The sequence below is a fragment of the Mycteria americana genome, chromosome 1, assembly GCF_035582795.1.
Source record: "Mycteria americana isolate JAX WOST 10 ecotype Jacksonville Zoo and Gardens chromosome 1, USCA_MyAme_1.0, whole genome shotgun sequence".
NCBI lineage: Eukaryota > Metazoa > Chordata > Aves > Ciconiiformes > Ciconiidae > Mycteria > Mycteria americana.
In genome coordinates, this window is record NC_134365.1 from 87,375,270 (window position 1) to 87,400,415 (window position 25,146).

At 45.7% G+C, this 25,146-nt stretch overlaps 1 protein-coding gene across 25 annotated transcripts in view; it reads left to right on the top strand.

The window, feature by feature from the left end:
* Positions 1-6,543: 6,543 nt before the first annotated feature.
* Positions 6,544-25,146, top strand: part of ZNF384 (zinc finger protein 384) — a 28,832-nt gene continuing 10,229 nt past the window's right edge. For 2 of the 25 annotated variants that reach the window (XM_075510973.1, XM_075511143.1), the window contains exons 1-9: positions 6,742-6,881; positions 7,437-7,485; positions 8,251-8,341; positions 8,427-8,615; positions 11,315-11,381; positions 11,534-11,774; positions 12,115-12,436; positions 17,361-17,438; positions 24,645-24,869. In XM_075510973.1, the coding sequence (XP_075367088.1) occupies positions 8,563-8,615; positions 11,315-11,381; positions 11,534-11,774; positions 12,115-12,436; positions 17,361-17,438; positions 24,645-24,869 (986 nt within the window). In that variant the 5' untranslated portion in view covers positions 6,742-6,881; positions 7,437-7,485; positions 8,251-8,341; positions 8,427-8,562. Of the gene's footprint in view, positions 6,651-6,741; positions 6,944-7,120; positions 7,261-7,436; positions 7,507-8,250; positions 8,342-8,426; positions 8,616-11,310; positions 11,382-11,533; positions 11,775-12,114; positions 12,437-17,360; positions 17,439-24,644; positions 24,870-25,146 lie in introns of those variants that run through there. The other 23 variants (XM_075511134.1, XM_075511151.1, XM_075511013.1 and 20 more) reach the window with 22 other exon arrangements.

Below are 25,146 nucleotides of genomic sequence, written 5' to 3' on the forward strand. Positions count from 1 at the left end.
ACTATGGAAAAAACCCTACAGTTGGAATTGCCAAAAGGTGCACGCAATTGCCAAAAAGTGTATGCAGCTGGTTTGGGGATATTGCACTGTCAGAGTGGAAAGGCACTTTCCAACGGGGCTGTGGAAATCAGCAGATTCATTTTCATCAGTGAAAGCTTAAGCTGTGTGGTAGGAAAAGCTTTTTAAGTATTGAGCAATAAAATGCTGGACTAGATTGGCCAAGGGAGCCCTGTCACTAGAGGCTGCTGAGAACAGGTTCAACAAATATCTGTCAGGGATGAGTTGTGCTTACTTAATCTTGTCGCTGGGTTAGGAGGATGAATAGCCCAAGGTCTCGTCCCAGTTACATTTACCCCAATTAAATTAAACAAACCTCAGAAATCATTGGGCAGAAGCAAGCCACAGCAAGCTGTACTCACTGTGTACGTGTCCCGTCTGTGTCCCATCACACCCCACCCCCACCCCCCCGAGTCAGGCGTTAGAGCAGCACTAACCCCGTCCAGGTGTAAAACAGATTTGGGACCTATCACTCATCCCCTCATGCTGAAAACCAGCATGATGAAACCCTTTTGGCTCTGCTGTCTGCACAGGCGTGTGTAGTGTATTTACTTCAGATGGACTTTTTTGTATTTCTCCAAAGAACCGAGCCTTTTCTGAGATGCTGGGTTTTAAATTTCCTTCCTCAGAGGGCTTATGGGAGTGGGTGTTATGTGGGAGAAACACCAAGCAGTCACCTGCACAGAGAACACAAGGCTTTGGACTGATCTCTTACCCTTTAAGGAAAAACTCTTTGGGGGATGGACCAGGAAAATGTGGGCTTCCAGGCCCGTTTTCAGCACCTCTTTTCTTATAATGCTGCACTTGTCGTGCTAACCTGCTCTGCCTGCCAAGGAAGCACAGCAAATTGCAGAGAGAGGTAAATCTGTGCAGCCTTAAAAAGAGCCAAACCCTGAAGAGAATAGGACTGCCTGACTCAATCATGGCCAAGCTCATGGCCAAGCTCCTTCCCTTTTATAATGGCTCACTTCGCTGGGCACATCCCCATATATAAAGTGGATTTCTAGAGAGAAGTTCACCCATCTCACCCTTTCGCTAAGCTAAAGAAGCCAACCCCTCTCCACGTCTGCTCACACGGAGACAGACTCTGTTATTCCTGCTCCCCCACACTGCTGCCAGCCCCAAGCCCACGTCCGAATATGGGTGACAAATTGTATATAGCATCCTAAATAAGATTAACATAATGATCTCTTTAAGGCTGTTGTCTTTGTGATCATGTCACATCGGAGCTTCATAATCATCTCGTGGATGATGAATGCACCCAGGTCCGTCTTTTCTTCTGTAATTTCTAACCAGTGAATCTCTGTGTGTAAAAGACATTCCTGTTAACAGGAGTGAAGAACAGGACCTCACACTTCTCTGCTCCAGACTGTGAGTAATTCTTCTAAATGCATTTAATCAGCAAACTTCCTTTTCATGCTGCTTTTTTCGTGAGCTAGAGCCATTACTGCAAGCAGAATTATTCCCAAGGCCAGTAAGATTTCTCCATGGTGGCAGTTCCCTTTTGACTCCACGTGTCATCTGCCTTTCCCCAGCATTTTACCCACCTAAAATTCTCCTACTAATTCCTTTCACTTCAGCTTATCTAGCTGCCTTCCAGCCTTTACTGTATCAAATGCCCTACTGAAATCCAGCTAGATTAGATTTACTGATTTCTTTTTTTTCATCCAGGTAAAGGAAAGGAGGTAAAGAAAAGGATCAAGTTAAGGGCACACAGTGCTTTTGTTGATAAACCCATTCTGTATTTGATTCCATTTTCCACTTACTGCTGTAGCTTTAATTTTGTTTTCCTTCTGTAATTTGTTCTTAACCTTATGCTCTATTGAGACTAGACTAAGGGGTTTGCAGCTGCCCAGAGTACTTTGTTTTCTCTCTTCCTGAAATATAGCTCCCTTTTTCCAGCCCTGGCATGCTTACCTTGAATTTGATGGATATGCTGCAAATCTTTGCTCCCAAAACTGCAGTTTCCTCAGCCAGTTTTGAAAAAACACAAATATGGAGGCGAGCTGGTGAGCTCCAGTCTTGCTGCAATAGAGCTTCTCAAGTTTTGCTTCTGCCTTAATACAATAATCTACTGTTCTCCACCCTTTCTTCAATCCTCTTCTCCCACCTTTTTCAGCATCATCCTTCTCATTGAGAAATGATATGAGGCAGCTGTAAAGACCCAGACACAGCACTGTGGTGAGCTTTAGCAGCACTGTGGTGAGCACTGAAGGTGGCATGAGGAGTGCATCAGCCAGGCACCCACCACTATGCTCTCCTGATGAATGAAATGCTACAGTTTAGGCTAGCAGACAGGTGCATTTCTCAAAAAGGGGGAACTTGAGAAGTGACTCTATAACTTCTGAATGAGAACCAAAATCCCCTGAAATTCATTACAGATTCTCCGACTGTACAGAAACATGCAGACACCTAAGCCAAGAATGTAAAGGAGTTATTAAATTTTCTCTGCTTCTGAAGAAGTGAAGGTAGTAATGGAGGAAAAAACTCCTAGATCCTGCAATATAGTTTTCAATGACATTTTGGTGACTGCTGCTGCTCAGAAGAACATGGATGTCACAGCTTAGGGAGTCACCCCCAAACCAAACAGGTCGTGCTGTTAGGAGATTCACCTGTACTTGGAACAGAAGTAAGATGGGTCAAGTACGGCTACAGAGGGTGGCAAGCCAGCTGGAGAAGAGATGTTCATGAGGAAAGGCTTTACAGATGCTAATGCTGCTGTCAACATAGATGCATTTCCACAGGGCCAAGCAAAGCATACTACCCTTCTGACTTCCAACATTATGCAGGCACTGAACATTGGCTCATGGCAGATCAGCAGCACAAAATCACTGATATACACTAAAAATCAGGTGGGAAGGGACCTCCGGAAGTCTCTAGTCCAATACCCTGATCATCACACCTTCCAAGCCCATCTGTCCATCTCTGCCTACTGCCCCCAACTAATTCAGGTACCACTGGAGACAACTTACTGAACACGCCAAGCCAGGTCTACCAGCCCTAGAAGCCAGCCAAGCAGGATCCCATAACACAAAGTACCACCTATATTAATGGCACAGCCACCGTGAACAGCACAGTTTCCAAACAGACAGCAGACAAAAGGTGTTCAAGTACAGAGCATACAGTGGCAACTCAAGCAGATGGCCTGTAGTCATTATTGAAGGCCCAGGGGTGGGTGCCTTGTGTTAGGGTGGCGAGGAAGGAGAGAGAGAAAGAAATCAAGCGAGCTGAAAAAGAAGGGAAGAGCTGAGGTGGAAATGTGACAGTCAGATGTGACTGTGGAGGAGGTAACAAGGATGGGAGCTGGAGCAGGCAGCCAACATGGAGGTGTGCGTTTGCCACCCTCATGGGTCAAAGCTGTGTAGAAGAGCTTGTTACAAAGGTTGTGACAGAGCAGCTGCCGTGGTAACTTTGGGCTCAGCTGGCTTTCTCCACACATTTCTTTTCTGAGCTTGCCAGGAGCTGGTGCCCTCAGCAGGAGGTGGACACCCAGCTGTGCTACTTGTATGCTTCTGCTCCCAGGAGGGAGGCCCCACTAACCTCCACCTACCACCCCCTCCAGGGCTCAGTCACCTCCTGCAGTCGCTTTTACATTGCTGCTGCTTATTTTCTTACCGCACAATCATAAACCTCTCTCAGTCACCCCCTTTCCAGCTACCAGCCCAGGCTGGCAGTGCCACTGGGTGAACTCCACAGCTGGTGCAGCATGGCCACCCCTCCTCGCACAGCTCTGAGCCCTGAGATGGCATGCTCTGAACAACAAGAAGTTGTATAGATGGAGACTGTACCAAAGTTGAGTTTTCTAAAGAAATGAGCCGGTCTGGAGGCAGTCACTGAGCCTGATGGTCTCCGCTACATGTATCATGCTACTTGCCCTGAGGCCAGCTCTCAGCCAAGCTCACCCCTGTGCACAAGCACAGAGTAAGAATGGCACCTCTTCACCACCCTGCTCCTCCCACCCCCAGCATCAGTGATTATACACAGGCTTTTAACCACTGCAGTCCTCAGCCAAGCCCAGCTGGTATACATTAGGAAATGCCAGAAGCCCTAAGCACATACATGTGGGATACGGGCACCCCTCACTGGGGAGAAACCTGTGGTGGTGGCCAGGATGCTCTTCCTTGGTGCAGAGAAGGAGCAAGGGCAGGCAGGATAAGTAAAGGGGGCAACAGAGTGCTGGGAAAGAGGGTGAAGAGATCAGCTGTACTCTCCTGTATACACCTGTATGTCTCTGATTTTGCCTCCTCCTAAGGAAAGGAGATAAGAGAAATGAAGTGTCTGTGACATGTTAGTCATACTGCCTCACGTGCTACTGAAGGGTGCTCGGCATTGCGGAGTGGGAGCAGAAAACTCTAGGAACAGTAAGAAAAAATTAACCACTTTGTCCCACTCCTCAGTTGGCAATTATGACTTTTCTTGTCCAGTATAGGGCATTTTGACAAGCTCTCACAGTTACCAAGCCTAGGTCAGCCCTCTTCTTGGAGGAGACTCTTGGTCTTATTTCTTTCTAGGCAGCATGCAGAGAGGAAGGAGGAGAGCCAAGAGGCTACAGGGGACTCTGGGGCAAAGAAGAGGCAAAAGAGACGTCAGGCCAGAGTTCCTCTTCCAAGGCATAAGATGGAATACATTTGCCACGTTGCAGAGTGAGGAGGGAAATGTCACCTTCAGAGGTGATCTGACAATCACAAAAATAAATTGGGGGGGGGGAGCATTTGTGAATATTCATGAGCAAGTCAACCCCCCCCAAATTAACAAGGAAATTAATTTCCAAACTGATTAGGCTGCCAACTCCTTTTATTTAAATAAATCAACAATTGCCTTCATGTGACTCCTGCTGAGGAATGCAGAGCTAATCCTGGCTCCTCCCAGGAGGAAGTTTTGTGCTGCCTGGGATGACCAATACCCCAGCACCTTCTGGGGACAGGCGGGCGCTGCAGCTCCAGCCGCTTGCCTCTCAGCCACCAGAAGATTTCCCTTTGCCCACTGCTCAGGATGTTGTGGTTTCATGATTGCCTGAGCCAATCTAACCGCTGGCTGCTATAGTCGTGCTCTCCCTCTCCCTGGTCCCACCCTCTTACTCATGCTGGCTCTGAAAAACCTGTTCCAGCATGCCAAGCTGGCAGAAAACTCATGCAACAATTAAAAAAAAAATATTTTCCCAAATCAGAGCACTGAAACAGCTCAGCCAAGTGCCCAGTGAGCAACACCACAGGTGAGGAAGGTAACCTAACCTGACTTGGGAGGTGCACCCAATGCCAAAGTGAGCCCTGCTACAAGCAGTGGAATGAAGTAGATGATATCTAAAAGTCTCTTTCCACCAAAAGGTTAAGAGTCTAAGACAGAGCAGAGCTGCAACAGCCATCTTGGCAATCTTGTGGGGTGTCTCCAGTTCGGTGGTGGGGTGATCAGCCAGCCTGGTTTAGCAATCTTGTGGAGTGCCTCTGTATTGTCTTCTCCAGGAACAGCCTCATGCCTTCTCCTGCACCATCACCAAGGCTCAAGGGACTGACTGCTGCTTCGAGTGCAGTAACTCACGCTGCACAGCAACGCGCCTGGTAGTGCCAGCACACGGGAGGCAGCGGGAAACTGCCAGCCCAAACTTAGGTGGGTTGAATCTGTGAAATCGAAATCTCAATGAGCGAGAATGAGGGGGATTTGCAGCCCCCTCTGGGGTCAAGTTGTGAATGATTACAAATTAAAAAAAATTAGTTTGGGGTGTGGTTATATAAACCACTGGCTTGCAACTATGGAAAGACGGTTATGCCGCTCCCCTTCATGCCTGGCCTTGGTCTCCTGTTCCCTACAGCACTTACGGGACTGAGACAGTCCAGTTTGCCGACCTGGCAGAAAACCAGCTTGCCAGAAGTCCTTTCTGTTGGGTTAGCATAACAAACACGCTTAGCATTTGGCCAGAGAAGCGCTAGAGCCAGCACACGCAAAGGGACAGGCAGGGACTGCCCCAGGCGGTGGCAGCGAGCCGTTGGGTCAACTCGTCTGTAATGACCAACCTGCCCCATCTCGACGGGCTGGTGCGGCCGCCCGAGCTGACCCGGCGACTCCTTCCGGCGCTGCCACCGGAGACGGCGCCAGCCGGGCCCTTATAGAGCCACCAGGCACAGCAGGCTGGCGGGAAGCCGGGCCGAGGCAAAGCCAGAGCCCTCTACCAGCTCGGCACGCTGAGGCAGCTCGGAGGCAGCCGACGGGGCGACCTCGCCGGCGGCGGGCAGCTATCGGCCGCGGGGCAGGAGGAGCAAGCCGGGTGGTCACTACTGCCGGCACGCCCTCACGCCTGCCCCAGGCCGACCTCAGCCGGGCGCCGGAGCAGGGCTAACAACACCCGCCCGCAGATAAGCGAGGGCGGCGGGCCGGGGCGGGGGCACGGAGGAGGTGGCAGTCGAATTATTCATGAGTGCTCATGAATATTCATCAGGTCGGCTGTCCCGCACTGCGCACGTCACGCCGGGAAGGCCGCCTCGGCCGGAAGTGGTCTCGCGGCCGGGCTCGGGGATGCCGCGCGCCCGCCCCCGCTAGCACAACTACTTCCGCCCTTCCTCCAGCCCAGGCTCCCCGCGCGCCGGCACCCCGCACTTCCGGTAAGCGCGCGCGCGCCTCTGCCCCCGTCGCCGCCCGGTCCCCGCTTCCGGCCCGGCCGCCCGCGACGACCCCGCTGAGTGGAGACCTGTCCCGGGCCGGCGGTCTCCGTCGCTCCGCCTCTTTTTCAAGCGAAGCCGCCGATGACGCCGTTCCGCTCCGGTCGGCGCCCCGGAAGAGCTGGGGCGCGCTCCGCCCCCTGATCCGGAAGCGATTCGCCGCTCCTCTTTCCGGTGAGGAGGCCGCTGCCGCCGCTGGAGTCGGGGTCGGGGTCGCCGCTGGGGGGTGGTGCCCGGTAATCTACTGGGTGGCGGGTGTGGGGGCAGGGGGGCCCGGGGGAGCGGGACTTCCGGGGCCGAAGCGATCCGGAAGCGGAAACGGAGGAGGGCTGGCTAGCTAGCTAGCTGGCTGGCTGTTCGCTCGCTCGCTCGCCCGCCCGCCCGTCCGTCCGTCCCTCTGTCCCGGTGTCGGTCTCGGGGGCTCCGCCGCGGGGAAGCCGCGCTCCGGGCCGGCCTCGCCTCGCCCGCCCCGCGCCGCGGGGGGCGACCGGGCAGCGCGCCCCGTCCTCGGCCGCCGCCGCCGCCGTGTGCGCGCGGGGCCCCGCGGGGGGAGGTGGGTCTGGGCTCCCCCTCCCACCCCGGCCGGTCCCCGCGGGGAGCGCCCTCCCCCGCCCATGGCCGCTCTCCCGGGGGCTGGACGTGGACGGCGGCTCCGGGGGCCGCGCGTTGCGCCGCCCACTGTCATGCAGGGCCCCGGGCGCCCCCGTAACCCTGGCGGTTTGTTTGCAGAGACGGCCCTGGAAGGAGGAGAAATGCAAGAAGAGGGAGAGTGAGAGGGGTAAGGAGCTCCCGGAGCTGCGTGAGTGACCCCCGCCCCTCCTCCCGGGGACTCCCTCCGGCCGCACTGGGGGGGACGGGATGGGATGGGATGGGCAGCAGGTCCCGGCGTCGGGGGCTTGAGGCCACTTGTGCTCCGGGGTGCGGGAGAGGGGATTGGCTGCCCGGGGGAACCCTGCCAGGTACCTGTTCTGACAGAGGCTCAGTCGGTTGGGGAGGAGGCTATGCATGTGTCGGGGAATGGCACCAAAGTTGTTCTAGCTCTGGTGTGCAGGTTTGGGATTCAGGACTTGGTCAGGCATGTTTTGGGTATTCCTGATGCGCATCCAGATGTGCTTGTTCTAAAGATGTAGCGGTGCTTGAACTTTTTGGTGCTTATGAGCTTTGTGGAGGCATTTTTTGCATTTGATCTAATAGCCTGTGTGGCCTTCAGCATCCTTAGTATTTTGCAGCAATTAAGCCTAAAAGTTCCTTGTTATTGAACAAAGATCTTGGGCAGACATAAAACGACATTGTAAATCATTCCCAAGTGTTATATTCGGGGCCTTTTGTCAACAGAAAACTCTGAATAGAAACACTGAATAGAAACTGAATAGAAAACACTGAATAGAAAATAAAAGTTAGGTATCTGGAGAATAAAGAAAAACATATTAAAAGTCAACCTCTAAATACCTGCATATCCAACCTTGATTGTGCCTTCCAGAAACACAGCCTCTACCTCACTGTATACTTACACGTGCTTTTATCTGTGTGTTTATGATTGAAGTGATTACCTGCAAAGAAGTATAAGTCCAGCACGTTAAGTATGTGATTCTGTGAAGTACTCTGAGATCTAAACTCCAGATTCCTTGTCCCTTGTGAGTTCTCTGGTTCACTCGGTTGTTTATTTGGTGTATGTACATTTGTGGTCTGTACATAGAAGGTGTTTTTGGTTTACATCAGGAGGGTACGTTGACATCTGTCTGATACTAGACTGGTGAATAGGAAGAAGGTCCCATCTCTGGCCTGTTTGTGAAGCTGGGATGATGAAGGCACTGCAGTGGGAACGTGCTGTGGTACAGGGTTGAAGCTCCAGCCCATGTCTGGTAGTTATAGAGCAATTGGAAGGGTTACGTGCAGAGTTCTGGTAAAGTAAGTGTGAGCAGCATTAAAGTGGGGGCTGCAAATAGGGGTGCATGTTTTCAAAATACCCTTTAGCCTAAAAGCGGGGTAGGGGAGGGACAGCTGGGGGTATTAGGGCAGTAGTTTGGTGGAGGAATCTTATCTTTGTTTTCTCCCTTTGGAAGACTGGCTTGCTAGTGAAGATTGCATGAAAGCTTCAACTCTTACACCATTTCTCCTTTTCTTCCACATTCTTATAACTTCACCACACTTCAGCCTTTCAAGCCAAAAATTTTGAGGCCTGATATCCACTCAAGCATGAAGATTTTTGGATGGGGAGGTGGGTTCTAAGAGAGTTTAACAAAAACGGTGTAGTCATCTTTTGAGAATCAAGGAGAGCCTTATTTTGACTTGCACACTTTGTAAACTAAGCAAACAAAAGTTAGGTGCTATGTGAAGTTCTGGTAGGGGACTAGATGGAGACAGGCAGCCACTGAGTGCCCTCGTCTGTGCTAGTCTGGAGTTTAGAATCTGGAAATGGAGTTGCCTTTCATACCTTGTACTCTTTAAATAAGAAAGCTGTTGTGAGATTTTTGTTTAAATTGGCATCTTTCTGTTTAACTCCTGAAGTTTGCAGTGGAATCCAGGGGAGTCTTGGACAATTACAAAGTTTATTTGGAAAATGCATCTGATTATTATATGAGAGTTTTATATTTTTACAGAATCAGGTTTACTTCGATGTTTTTGATGTGCAAGCTGAGCAAATAAGGGCTTACTTATTTTAAAAACAAACACAAACAAACAAAACCCCCCAAAACCCAAACTTGACATTCCAAACAAAAACCCCCTCTTGATTCAGGTGGTACTCAATTGCCAAGAATGTGTTATCTTTTCATGTGTGTCCATCCTGTGGAAGGAAAAAGTCATGTAATTAAGCATTACATACATGGGGCCTTGCTGTGGGCAGTGTACTTAATAATTAATTTGGCTCAGAAAAGAAAGCAGAGGAAGGAAGGTAAGAGTCTTGCCCCATCAGATTCTGATTGAATCACAGCAATGTAAATCCAGAATAATTCAGTCAGGCAGCTGGCAGTCTGACTGCATGCCACTGATGCAAGGTAAATAATTCATCCTTAACTGTGTTTATTGGTTGCTTTGTAGTGAGTAAATGAGGCAGGAATACTTGGCTTTGCTGTTGCGTGAGCAATTCATAAAAACAAAATCATCAGGTAACTTGGTTCATTTAAATACTTCTCTACATAGAGGAAAATCATCTTTGCATATTGGCTCACATGCAGCAATTCCACATGTATTTATTCTGCCCTAATATACTTCTGGGAATGTTTCATGCTACTCGGGGCATGCTCCTCAGCTTATCTGATGATTGAGATAGGCCCTTCAGAAACAATATTTACTCATTAATTAGACTAGTGCCACACCATAACAGAAATAGGAGTGGGACAATTTGCAGGTAGCTACATGAGAAACTTACAGTGCTTGCTTTCTCTAAGCAGATTGCTCTGCCATATGTTCTCTGAGCATAGTTTTTACCACATGTATTTTACCTACCAGTTTTGCCATATTTGTTCAGGAATGGGTGCATCTTCTGCTTCACGAAATATTCTTTTGTGAATTTCTTTAGCTTTGGAATAGCGTTTTCACGAGTGTAACAAACTTTGTCCACTAATGTTATTACATAGAGGAATGTAAGGATTAGAATGGAAAGGGCTTCTTCAGCTGGGTGCTCCTGAAGAGATTACGCCTCTGTCTTCAGAGGGTTATCTTTTGGTGTCTAGCTGGTCCTCTGACTGCATGGAGAGTTGAGATGGAGCAGTGGGCACTTGACTGGGGACAGACTCCTACAGAATCTTGTCCCAAAGATGGGAATGAAATGGGCAATAGAGAGCCGTGACATGATCTCACTTGGAAATGAGGTATCTCAGGAGCAGGGTAGTCAGATTGTTTTCCCACTGCCTAGTTTCGTTGGATGAGAGGGGAGGATCTTGTCTGTCAGGAATATTGAGTGATATTTCCAGGTTTCTTCCGAGAGTGAGGCTGCGGTGGTCAGAGCAGTGGGCAGTGGGAAGTTAGGAGCCCTAAGTTTGACTTCTTGGTCTGCTGTGGCTGTCTGTTATCTTGGGCAAGTCTATTTCCCTGTTTCTGTCTGTCTTTCTTCCTGTGTAACACAATGCTAATGTCCCCTTGCTGCATCTGGGTCCTTAGTGTTGAGCTGGGGTGGAGGGACAAGCAGGGTCCAAAATTTTCACTGCTTGTGGGGTCAGACTGTCTGTGACAGTGAAAAATGGTTTTCAGCTGTATTTGCCTGGTTGCAGATGCACAGACTTCATCATTTATGCCATGTACTTGGGTGGATGATAAGTGGGGAATTTTGGAGGTGTTCTGGGTTTGTAGTTAGTCCTTTTTTGCATGGAGGACTATTGGGCAACGGGCATTTGAGATGGACCCAAGCCTGTGGGAATAGCAGACACCTTTTTCCCCTGAAAATAATTTTTTGATTTGGGCAGGTAGCTCAAAAGTGGGGAGAAATTGCTCAAGTAAGAAAGGGGAGATTAAGGAACTGTCACAGCGTTAGACTGAGTCAGTTCCATGTTGGAGTCTCTTTGGGTTTAATGTTCTTTTTGTGTCTGTGTGTCTGTCTGTCTGTTTGTCTTCCTTCTCCTCCATTCCTCTTCCCTTCCCCTTTCCTCTTCCCCCCTGTGCCCAGCTAGGATGGAAGAATCTCATTTCAACTCCTCTCCGTACTTCTGGCCAGCAGTGCCCACTGTCTCGGGACAGGTAAGATCTTTGTCTTCCAACCTATTATGCTGGTCTTGCTTCCTATTAGAAGTTCATGCATGATAAGTGTTGCTATTGCATTTCTTGCTCAGCCAACTGCTGGGAGAAGCTGTGCCAGGGTATTCTAAAAAGTGTTCTTCCCACCCATTTAGATTGAGAACACCATGTTTATTAACAAGATGAAGGAGCAGCTATTGCCCACAGAGAAGGGCTGCAGCCTGGCTCCCCCCCACTACCCTGCCTTGCTGACAGTACCGACCTCTGTGGCCCTACCCACTGGTATCTCCATGGACTCCGACACCAAGCCAGAGCAGTTGACACCGCACAGCCAAGCCCCTGTGACTCAGAACATCACTGTGGTGCCAGTGCAGTCTGCTGGGCTCATGACAGCAGGTAGGGGACTCCAAAGACTTTGGCAACATATGAAGGAGACTCTGGGATGGGGAAGGTGGAGGGTCCTCGAGATTCCTTTTTGGGCTGTAGGTTATTCCTAGCCTTACTGATGGTGTGGACTGCCTTGGCATGGTTTCACTGTGAATCTCTAGGCACTCCATACATCCACCCACTTTATGGAAGTTTGACTTCCAGCAGTGGAGACTGGGAACATGTAGGCTACTCTTCTGTTTGGGTTGTAGTCAAAAGTAGGTGTATAAAGCTTGCTTCTGTGGGATGAGGAGGTTAGACATAATTAGAGGTGTAATAACTGACTTCCTCCATCTTTCTTTCCTTGCAGGTCCTGGTCTGGTGATAACTTCCCCATCAGGTTCCCTGGTGACCACAGCCTCCTCTGCCCAAACCTTTCCCATCTCAGCTCCCATGATTGTCTCTGCGCTACCCCCTGGCTCCCAGGCAGCCCTTCAGGTGGTACCTGACCTGTCCAAGAAAGGGACAGCTGCCCTCTCTGAAGGTGGTGGGGGTGGGGGAGTTGCCCCCAAACCACCCCGGGGCCGGAAGAAGAAACGATTGCAGGAGTCGGGGCTGCCAGAGATGAGCGACCCCTTTGTGCTGTCAAATGAGGATGATGAGGACCAGCACAAGGATGGCAAGACATACAGGTGGGGAGTGGCGTTAAACCTTGACTGTGACATTGCATGGTGATGGGGGTGTGTTTAACCCTTCAGAGGGTTACATGGGGAAGAGATCTCTGCCTTTTCCCTATAGAGTCCCTGAGCAGAGAATCTTTCAGCTGCAGAAAGAGTTGAATTTTCTCTTTAATCATGAACGTTTGCAGGCTGGTGGGTTGACCCAAAACTAAGGATCTCCTTCTTAGCGGACAACCTTGATTTCCTGAAAATACAGATGTTAACGGTACTAGGTTAGTTAATGACCAGGATGTTATGGAGACTGAACCATATCCTTGATGCCACAGCTGGGTAGTATGGCTGGTGTACTGCAGAATGCAGTACTGTCTGGTGCAACTGGAGCACTTCCAGTGTAGCTGAGAGCCCTAGTGTACCCAGGTGCCCCAAATTAGGACTCCAGTTTGTCCAGTGTAAAGACTACAAACTGGAGGCATATAGCAGGAAGTGAACTGTGGTGATAGTGTCTGCTCCTGTGTGCATTGCCCCTTGTGATCTCCCCCTATTTCAGCGTTCCCAACAACAACAACAACAAAGTATTTCTGAATTAGGTATAAGGGTGTTTCTGAGCCTTAAGGGTATCAGATAAGAGGGGAGGAGACTTCTGAGCCCTGAGGTTGGGTTTCTGAGCTTGGAGGGATGTGGCTTGAGTTTACAAGTGAGTGGTGGGAAAGGGAGAGATTAACTAGGAGGGAATCTTAAACCAGAGGATAAGGAATGTGGGTCTTTTCAAAAAGGTGGGAACTGGACAGAGCAGGCAAGTGTTAGGGAGGAAATGTGGTGGTCTGTCTTAGTTGGGAAGCAGGAGCACATATGGGTGATTTAGTGATAGGTGTTTCTGAGGGATGGTTAAGATCAATAAGAGGCAAAGTAGTAGCCAGATGGAAACAGAAATAGGAGATGGTCCCTAGCTCTTCTCACCTCCCTACTATGTGCCCATAATCCTGTCTCAAACAGTTTCCCTTTAATCATCCTAGACCCTCTTTTCTTCTTTGTACAGATTTAGTTATGTTTCTGGAATTAAGAAAAATATATAACAATATGAAGGCATCTACACAAAGTCAGTGCATCCACCCCAGGCACTGTTTCATTTTTAACCATAGCATTTAAAAAATGTTTACATTTTTAAATCAGTCCATTAAATGGGTACAAAACCAGAGCTTGGATCAGCCTTTTTATTCTCTTACCCAATGTCCCAGTTCTTCCACTTTGAAAATATAATCAGCGTATGGTGAAGAGGGGTGGGAGTGTTAGGTAGCTTGCTATTTGTAATCCCACCATTTATTTTGGGCCTTAGCCACAATTCCACACTACTCAAGCTGCTTACAGTCTGGGTTGCTAATTAGGTTGTTAAATATGTATTTACAGGAGACAAAATTGGCAGCGAACACTAGAATTAAAGCTGAACCAAAGACTTTAATTATAGCTCTTTGTTTACTTGTAAGTTTGAAAAAAAAAAAGCCCAAGACCAGGTGGAGTGACTCAGCAGAAACTTTATGAACACTCATAGTCTGTGTAACAACTCATGAAAAAGACTTTGCAGGAAAAAAACGAATGATTTTATATGTAGGAACATGTAATAAGGAAGATTTCCTGTCTTCATGTTTAATCAGAGTGTAATATCTCTGCCTCTTTCTCCACCCTCCATCCCAAGCAGGCTTTTCTCTGAGCAGAGCTAAGGTGCAAGATAGCTAAATTGAGATTTATTGAAGACCACCAAGGAGTACTTCTGCCTTCCTTGGGATCTTCTCTTTGGCTGATGCTTTCTATGTGCAAGTTTCAAACTAAAAATAAGGGTTGAAAAAATAAAGGAAAATGCTATCTTCTCTCAGAGCTGTGGGAGAGAAAACCTTTGTGAAATACAGTAAAATTGTTTCTCCATAATACAGATATGAATAGACTTGCAAGTTAAAACTTTGAGGACTCCTGGGTTCCTTCTGCATTCTAGAGGATGATATGGGTAGTTCCCGTTACTGCATTATGCAGTCACATCGTAGCTAAATTAAGACCGTGGGTGAGGTTCATCTACTCCTGCTCCCTTCTGAGGCTGGAGGAGGAGTTGCTTGTGGTATTCATATGTCTACGTTTGTATGATTTCACTGATTCTTATGATGATACACTGAGGACAATCTAGTCAGATGCCTGAAAGGAGTTATACTGTATTGATCAATATGCCTTTTTTTTTTTTTTTAATACCTAATTCCTAAGGCCTGGGATTATTTTGTCAAATTTAATTAATTTTTGGTTTTAAGTTTCTTTTTGAGCTCTGTGAGCTCTCTTGTCCTGAGTGCCTGGGCAGGTGGCTGATTTTCCTAATTTCTGACTACCTAGTGTATTGGTGAAGACAGAGTAAGGCCTTGAATGGGCAGCACAGCAAGGCAGACTTGGAAGGAATTGGAGTGCAAAGGTGATACTCGTATTGCAGCTCATCCCGTTCTCTACCAAATGTAGAGATTCCTGCTCCAGCAAATGGCAGCTGTTTTGCTGCTGTATCGTCTGTAGAAGTGAATTAGTAGTCTGTTGTGAAAGTGGTGCAAGAATCTTTGTGACGAGGTTTTTCTTTGTATGGAAAGGTGTGAGGCTTTTGCTAATGATGGTGTTGCTTGCAGATCTTGGACATCTAGCCTTAGGATTAGTCTGGCAGAGTCCTTGGTGCTTTGTGCTATTAGAAGAATGCTTGCACCTGCAGGGGACAGCATCTAACCCAGTCCTGTGAAACATTTTCCTTCACGAGTAATATCACTTCAGTCTTGTCTGGATTCATTGTCAGCTCCTTGTTAATCTTCCCTGACATCTTTGTAGAATTTACTTTTTCTGTGGAAAATGAGATTGGCATCAAGTGTCTTTCTGCTAAGATCCTGGTAGTGTGAAGCACATGGCTTCTTCTCAGTACTTTTAAAGGTGCTGAGGAAGAGAGAGCAAGCATAGGTCCTGGAGACAGTAGTATTATTTCTTAGTACTGTTTTGGTGCCTGTACCTGTGCACTTTTAGAAGTTTGTGGTGTCATGTGATCAGTGGACAAGACATGTGGACATGTCATCAGTGATGAAGTGGTTCAGCCTATCTGGGCCAGGTCATCAGTTCTCTCTCTCTGACAAACAGTTCTCTAAATAGTTTCTTCTTTGCAAGAGGAAGAGAGCTCTTTATAGGTGTTGCTTGGTTCCAGTATTAAGTTTGTAAAGGCTAGGATGAATACCAGTTTATAGTCTGAAATGGTTTTGCAAGCGGTGCTTTGGAGCCTAGGACACCAGCAGAAAAGTTGTAGGCTTGAGAAGGGCCTTGCCATCATACTGTAACCAACAAGCTCTCTGTTCCCCACCGCTAGTTCTGAGTTTCTATACTTTCACTAGGTTGTGGGAACAGCAAGAGGTTTGGGAGACGATAAGCAGCTGAGAGACATAGGAAGCTTCTGAGGTAAGTCCAGGGTGAAAAAGTGCACAGAAGCCTTTGAAGCCATAGCAAGAGGCAGAGTTGAGCTGTAGAGTGTGAAGAAGCTCGATGGAGGCCCCTTTTAGTGAGGAAATTAGGGACACAAGGGGAGTTTGAATACAGCAGGTGGATATGTTCTCAGACATGTCTCATTTTAAGCCTTTTTTTCTGCCCTATACTGGATTTAGCATTGCTGTTTGGTGAACTTCCCATGGTTTTGAATAGATTTGAAATCTGGTGGCTATGGCTTTTGTAAGCCACATATATCTGTGAAAATATGGTCAAATTTGGCCAAGTTGTAAGCTTGGAAAAAATCTGTCAAGCATGCTCTGAAATGCTTTGTAGTTTGGTAGTTGAAATATGCGAAGATTATATCCTCTTTGACATTCCTTGAGGCTTACATGACTCCAGGCACTGACCAGACTGTCTGTCTCCACAGAATAGATAAATACACTCCCACCTCTCTCAGTTTCTATATGAGGCTGGACTACATGTGTGTTCTCTTTGCAGCAACAAGCATCTTCTAGACTAGCACTGAAAGGCCAAGCATGCTTTTCCTTCAGTCACAACTGCTCTTTCTGCTTCAGAACGGAGACTTTTGTGCCTAATGTTGACAGTAACCTCCCCCTTCTGATGGGCACAAAGGCAAGGTGCAAGAAGACACTGCTTGGTTCAAATGTAGTAGGGACAAGAATGAGATATGGGCGGGGCCTGGAGCTGATTTTGTCCAGGGTGTCTGGAAACTTGGTAGGGCAGAGATGGGAGTCAAAAAGGAGAAGAGAGAAAAGACTAGAGCCTACAAACTAGGGAATGCAGCAGAGGATGTGATGGGGAGTCTATTTGCAAGGGAGAGATGGCACAGAGATAAGCTATGAAGGACCAAGACTGAGGAGAGGAAGAAAGAGGCAGATCTGCTAGGGGCTGGAAAATGAGGAGATACCTAGAATTGGCAGAACAGATGGGGACAAGAGCATAGGATATGGACAGACAGATAGAAGCATGGTGGAGCGGAGACAGATGTTACATAACTGGGAGAATGGAATAGGGAAGAGGCACTGCAGTAGAGGATAAGGAGGCTGGGGCATATGGGTAGAGAGCTTGGGCCTGAGTCTTGGTGCAGGAGAGAGGGGATTGCAACAGGCTAGAAGGCTAAGGGCAAAGGGGGAATTAAGTTTGAAGCGTCAGGCAGAAAGTTTGACCACATTCCCTCCAAAGCCTAGAAATATTCAACCCAATATTCCTAAATTTTGCCGTGTGTCTCATGTCGGCACAAGAATGTGACCTCCTCTGACAAAGAACCTCACCCCCCTCTAAGGCTAGTAAAAGGTGACAAACTACCATTGCTATCACTGATCATCCTAGCTGCAGTGGCAGAGGTCTGTGTAGTGGATCTTAAGATTGCTGATGACCAACGTGGGTGTCAGTATGATGCCACATGTTGGAATTTCTGTTTGCTTTTTTTAACAAGTAGTTCCGTGAGCAGCGGAACTAATGAAGCCTGGTTTCCAGCGGCTCTCTCCTGTGTGGATTCTCTGATGTCTAATCAAGGGTGAGCTTACTAGCCTTTCCCTCAGCAGCGGGCTCCAAGAGGGTGTCTCTTCTTTCCCCAGCTGCATATTTTTGAGACTTGTGGTGACTTTAAGATCCTTACCCCTTTTCCAGATTTGGTTGAAATTGGCTTATGATCTCAAAACTCTAAGGAGGACAGGTGCACATGCACATCCATATGTACACACACAGTTTGTACACATAAGCTTTGCTTTGTATATGAATGCTGTGCCTGGAGGTTAGAAAATGACAGAATTAAGACTGACCACATGCCTCAGGATATAATAAGGTAAAAACTTGAGTTATGGTAAGTTCTCTCCCTTCTGCTGAGATGTTGTAACTGTGTGTGTGTGTGCATACGTACGTGCTCTCAGTTCATCATAGTGCCAAGCAGAAGGAATTAACAGTAAAGGTTCTGTAGTAGTGAGTTTTAACTTTAGCACGTTACTTGCATGTCAATGGAGTGAGTGTGTGCAAGGGAATGAGGGGGGCGGTTACAGTTTCAACTGGGCAGAGAGAACTTCGAAACTATTCTGTCACACATCTTATTTGATCACACCTTAATTTGGCCCTATTGAGTCAATGCACTTTGATACCATCCTTGATTATGTGGTTATAGTCATTGTGTCATGATGGCCTGTCAGTCCTGCATGTTTACTTAGAGCACCTGAAAGGAGTGTTTAAAAAAAAAATATATATATATATTGACATAGGGTTGCAGAATTGAGAAGGATTATTTGGGGAAGGCATTTGACTGCTAGTCCGAAAAATTGTAGATTATGCTTGCTCTGCCACAGATTTGCTATGGTATCCTACAGCCATGTGGTTCAGGCCTGCAGATAATCTTGCCTTGAAGCGTGTGCAAATATAAATTAGGTCTCATCTTCAGTGGATTTGCATTTGCTGCAGGCTAAAAATGACCACAGACAGTTATCCTGAAATAATTAACATTTGGTGTTCCCAAAACCGTAATCTCTTCTCAAGTATCATTGAATAGTCCTCTGTTAGATGTCAGGCCTGTTTTGCTTTGCAGAAGCATTGCATCTCATAGCTGTAGCATAGAAATCTATAGGAGCTGTGATTTGAATGTATGTAATGTGAATTTTCCTTTAAAGGAAAAAAAAGTGGTCACAGGTATCAGTTTGGCCACTCGGAATTAGTGGGTATGTCTGTCTTCCTGTGTTTTACTCCCTTCCCTTAGAAAAAAGTAAACAGGGACATTGTGGGGATAGATGAGTGCTTATGGAGCACTGATACTTCTGTGGTGGGTACAACAGATGAGTGATTCTGCTTCATGAGGTTGGAATTGCATGTGTTTGGCGAGGCTTGAGGCTGTACACAGAGTGGTGGTGAAAAAAACTGAACACTTGCTTGTTAAGTATCTGTGCAACATAGTAAGGATGCAGTTCTGTGGAAACAGTCAATAAGGCTGTATCGGAATGCACCTGCATTGCGGAGCCAAATTATGGTGACATAGATGACCTTAATTCTGGCGTTTCCAAATTTGCTAGTGCTTTCTCATGGGCCTTTTGTGTTTTTTTAATTTTAGCTTTTGCATGTTATCACTATACTAGGAAATCCCTTGTTACATTTTATTGTTTTGTTAGTCTTTTTGCTAATGGTGACTGATTTCAAGAATTGGTAGACAAGGTCTTAGGCCTGGTGTTGTTCAGTGATTTGGAGGTCAACAGAAAGTCATGGCTGATGATTTACAGATAGAAGCAATGCTGATGGATAGCTAAAATGATTTACAGATAGAAGGAATGCTGATGGATAGCTTAAAAAAAAAAGTAGGGAAGCTTTATGTGGTTGTTGAACTGGAACTATTCAAGCAAAATGTATTTTAATACAGCCCAATGGCAGACTTAGCCTTTTGGGTAATACTGTGTGACTTGCCAGCAGTCAGGGATTGCGGCCTATGTGTTTGGACACAGTGGAGAACATATCACACAGAAGTGTCCTGTTGGACACTATTGAATGTCTTTGATCTAAAGATAAGGAACATGGGGAAACAGTATCCTGGAAAGCAATGACTGTGAAAAAGACGTTTAGGAATTAAGTGACATCATGTGAGCTCCCAGTGCGAGGCTGTGACAGAAGAGGGCGAATGTAGTTGTTGAAAACATAAATGCTGGAGTCATTAAAAGAAGACAGGCAACTTGTGAAGCATGCTGAAATACCACAGAATTCTGGGTCTGGTATTTTTAAAAGATCATTTGGAAGAATGGACAAAATGCAGGAATGCCCTTAAATCTAGAGAACTGGAAAAGTGCTTTATGGTGAGAGCATTTTAAAACACTTGCTGCCTTGCCAGGAGAGTATGATTTTCTGTAGCTTTATCAAGCCACCAAGTGACTGAAGGACTGTGGAAATAAGTTGACTAAGATCTCTGAACATAGCTGAAAGATTTGATAATATGCATGCCAGTAGTGTAAATTGGTAAATGGAAGTGTAATATTAACTTTTGAATAGGAGTTGATGCTGGGTGTAGAAGTATGGAAGCAGAGGTACAATTCATATGCTTTCATTTGGCATCTTCATACTCGTTGGCTTTATTTAGGTCTTGCCTGAGTTTTCTAGCTGTGTATCTTGGATGTTAGTTCTGTCTTCTTTCCGCTGCCTCTTACAAAATATTAGCAAGAAAATGTTTAACTTCAGCTTTAAAAAAAAAAATGGGGAATGCAAGGGTTAAATTAGCATTTATCATGAACTGTGCATCCATTATTATGCTACGCTTGCATTAGTTACTTCATTAACTCTGCATTGCAAAGGCAGTGCATTTCTTTCCTTGCTAAATGAACTGCTGACTCTGATAGCCTAAACTTACTCTTATCATGTAGTTTAACTTCAGACCTTCCTGATTTGATTTTTTTTTTAACTTGTGGTCTAACTTGTATTTGTAGCCTAACAGAAGGAGCAAGGGCTCAATTAACTTCTAAGACTAATCTCAGCAGATACCAGGAATTTGGATTCTCAAAGCCATGTAAAAGCTTACATAGTTTTCACAACTGTGATACTGATTAATTAAGCACTTGATTGAAAAATGCTGTTAATCCATGTCAGGCAAATTTTACTATGAGCTGGTATTTTAGATGGTATTTTATTATGGTATTATGTTCAGATGGTATTTTATCTCATAACAGCATCTGATGAATGAGGCGAAACATTCCATGAAAGTGGAAAAAAATATGGCGCTGTGTGCCACAGAGTTGTAGTCTAGTTGCTATAAGCATCATTTTGTTTATGACTCATCATGATGACTTTCATATGGGAGCAGAATTAGAATTGTACATCCACCTTTTACTGGCATTTCATGATTTTTAAGGGTGTTTGTCTAACATGAACAGTCTCTGAATGTCTCACTTATTTCCCTGCAGATTCCCTATAAAAAGAAAGGATTATAAACATTGAAGGGGGTTACTTTTGATCTTTGTCATATGGCCGGGTGCTAAATTAACTATTTATATGAAGAGATACACTTCTGTGTTATTAAGAATATGTTCTCCGAGGCTGTCTAAATTTGCAGAGCTTTAACAAGCAGCTGTAGGGATGTTGTGTCACACTGTGTATGGGAATGCTGCAGTCATTTCTGTTACTTGCTCTCAGAAAGAATACAGTGGAAGTAGTGGTAGTTTAGGAGCACAGTGGGGGAAAAAGATTAAAAATGGATATTAAACAGAGGGGAAAAAAAAAATCAATTATTTCAGATAGTGTTTTGTTCATGCTTAGCAAGGAGCACTCCCAACTTTTCCTCTCCCTACCCAGGAGAATTTCACTGAAGTAGAATACTGAAATGCTGCTAGTGTCAGATGCAATGTTCTCATTATCCACAGATTTAACATTTTTTTTAATCCATATTTGCCCACTAGAGGGCTGATTTCATCTTCTCCTTTAATATTTGATGTTGTCTGAGGCAGAATGCGAAGCCCTTAATTAAATGGATCATTTGTTCCCTTGAAAATGCCTGATAACACACAATACAAAAACTCTCCGAAATGCAGCTTCCTGCTATATTCCAGGGCTTTTTTTTAACTCATAAGGCTCATGAATTTGTTAATGCTACATAACATTCTTGCCCTCTCAGGGCTGATGCTAATTAGATGGTTGGAAAATGAGTCCTTGCAAGACTTTCTTTTTAAATGTTGTTTGAAAAACAATACTGGAATTTCTATAGCTGATAAATTCAGACAAGAAGGGTTTGTTGCGGGGTGGGGGGCGGATGTTTTTGCTAACAGTCAGATTTCTCTTCCATTTTTATGCAAGTACCGGAGAGGTTTTGAATTATGTTCTTCATATTTTTATTTTGAAAATGGAAAAGGACAATCAGTCTGTTTCCCTTCATTAAGGTTTATTCTAGGGAATTTCTGACCTGAAGGCAGATTCCTGACAAAGCAAATAAGTAAAGGAAAGGATGCACAAAAGTTATGGAAAATAAAGTAGATGGCTTTATGGCACTACAGATTTAATGCATGGGACTACTTAGACTTGATGACGTAGTGAAGTTCATGAATTCTTCAGAACAGAATAGGCTGTTTAAAATATATAGTCATGTGTACAGCACAGAAGAGATTAATGCCCAGCATTGTATTTAAACTAGAGCAAAACTTCTAGAAAAGTATTTCTCTTGGAAAGGTAGCTGGATTCTCAAAATATTGATTGTAGGGGCCAAGTGATTGAGACCATACTATAGCCTCCGAGCGTTGTTCCAAAATTGCATTATTCTCATGGTTGGAAAGATCCTATCTCCTCTTGGATTTTTTAACTTCTACTGTCAGTTATTGTTTTTCATTCCTCCTTTCTTTGCTCATAAAACAAGCCCCTAGTAACTGATATTTTTCTCCCTACATAGATTTATATGGGTATTGACCAAGCTATCTTTTAAGCTTTTCTCCAAACCTAGATAGACTGGACTCAGTGAATCTTTACTGTGAAGCCAATTTTTCCACATGCCATCATTCTTTAAGTTTGCTGAACTTGTCTGAGTTTTTCAATAATTGTTGACTACGTGGACTTCAGAATTAGACATGCTGCTGCAAGAACAGTCGCACTATTCCTGTTTACAAAATGATACCTGCTATTCCCCTTTGTTTTGGTTAGATATATTAGCACAGTATCGCACTGGGAGCTTGTCCTCAATTGAATGGTTCCTTATCAGACGACTGATATTGTGGAACCAGAGTTTAACTGAGAGTAATGGAAGTAAGCATCTGCTGAGAAGGAGCTTGATAAGTCATGCATGGGATTATGCCGTAATTGCTTGCATTAGCAGGGAACTGGACTTGGTGACTCAGAGGTATTTTTCAGTTCAGTATTCACCTCAAAGTTCTTTCTAGTGTTGCTGCTTTCAAAGATACAATCCTCATCCTGTAAGTATGACTTGATGACTGCAAAATGCATATGCTGTATTCAAGTCTAGCTTTAAACATTTCAGAAAGTCTGGAGCAAACTGCACAAGTGTTTGGAGATAGTGGGGTTTATAAACAAAGAGCTACTTCTTTGAAAAGATGATTCTGATGTTCCTTTTTACTCCTCGTATCTCTAATAGACCTAGGGATAAACAGCCAAATTGCTTCTGTTTGTTGATTCCAGAAGGGATTGTTGTGTGTATGTGAGGGGGGATTTATGTAAGGATATATTTAGCTTGCATGTTCTGTTAGGGTTTGCAATTAAAGTGGATTAAGAGAAAGATGAAGGTAGGAAACGTGGGAACAACTGTTAGAGATTATAATGAATGTAAAAGAACAACAATGGAGAGGAAAAAGTGTTATGGCGGGTGTGTGGTAGAGTGCTTTCTAGGCAGGTATGGCTTCCAGTTAAATGGCTTAAAATCAAACTGGCTTGGAAGGGCCTATGGAAGTTAAGGTAGGTGCTGGATAAATATTGCCTATATTACATACGCTAATCAGAACACTTCATAAAGCTTCTGGCTCCAACGTAAATAATCACAATAGTAGATGTAAAGAAGTATCCTCCTGGGAGGAGATGGATATGGGGAAGAGCAGGATGAACTCTGTGGCTTGTGACACCTGCAGAGACTTTTGTCACTGAGCAGTTTTGTAAAACTTGAGGAAATTCCCAGACAAAAACATAAGTCAACCTGCTGTGAAGGTTGAATTCACGTTAGCCAGTCTTCTTCTGGGTGGCATTTTTTCTCTCAAATGTGACCCTGGAAGTTCCAAGTGCAGGTTCAATTTCGTCTTGCTTAATTGAAAAGTCTGCAAATGGAAAAACTAAGTTCAGAGAAACCTTAACTCTGCCCCTTGGTTGGCACACATTTGGGGAGAAAAAAGAAAGAAGTCCAGTAACTTGGATGCAGCTTCTATCTCTGTCAAATTATCAATCACAAAAGCTTTTACCATCTTGAATTGTATAACAGTGCAAGCTTTTCTTAACAGCCTGGTGTCATGATGGAGGAACAGTTTTTAACAGCAGCATCCATAGCAGATAGATGCCAACTGCTTCTTCCTGTTCAAAGTGTGTGTGTTACCAAATACGTTTTTGATCATTACGGGAACAGATGGGTCCAGACTCCTAGACAAAACATTTTCCATCACATCAGTAAGGCAGAAATTATGAAAACCCATTAGACCAGTGAAATGCCACATTTGATATCCAGAGTATCTTTGTGAGACCCACTAGGAAAGCAGCACTGTTGTTATTCTCAGCATTTTGTATTTTAAATACTCGAGTGTCTTCTCTAAAAACAGGAGCAGAGTTAAGTGGGTTTGGTCATAACTGCTTTTGCAGACTTTGCAGTACATGGAATTAACTTTTATTATGAAGATGAACCTTAACCTGGGATTTCCAGGTTTTCCAACCTTTTTTTGACTGAAATAAATCACAGATGAACAAAGTGGGTTTTGTCTGGGAATTATTATTCCTGTCCCCTTCAGACTGCTGTTGAAAAATTTCCAAAGTGCTGCCCTGTCTCCCTTGTAAGCCCAACAAATTAACCTCTTTGATTCTTCCAAGACCTTTACTTGTCTGGCTGCAAGGTATTGTTTGTTCTCTTCTGACAGTTCCTAGCTTAAGTTTGTCCCCCTGGGACTGGAGTACTCACAGTGTCCCAGATGAAACCTCCCCAGAACCACATAGTGAGAAAACATCCCTTCTTCACTCAGTGTGGAAGACCCCGTCCAGTTAGAGTTGATACATGTTGGGGCTTGCCCCCATGTGACACTATCTCTTCCCCTCACCCCGGTCCCAGGTGCCGGATGTGTTCGCTGACCTTCTACTCCAAGTCGGAGATGCAGATCCACTCCAAGTCCCACACGGAGACAAAGCCACACAAGTGTCCTCACTGCTCCAAGAGCTTCGCCAACAGCTCCTACCTGGCCCAGCACATTCGCATCCACTCAGGGGCCAAGCCCTACACGTGCAGCTACTGCCAGAAGGCCTTCCGCCAGCTCTCTCACCTGCAGCAGCACACACGGTAAGGGCCAGAGGAGGCTGGGGGCCCTCCACATTGCATGTTGCCGTCATCCCAGCATGCTGTGAGCACCCTCAGTGGGCGACTGCCTGGGGAGACTGTGCTGTTTTCCCCAGGCTGGTCAGGTCTTGTACACAACAAACAGGCAGTAGTGGTATCCAACACATGAGACTTGTCACTTGCTGTGAGGGGCTGGGTGTGCACAGAGGTTAGCGCTGCTCACTCTAAGGGGTGTCGGCAATGGAGTAACACTTTCTGACAGAAGGTAGGGCTGGTTGTG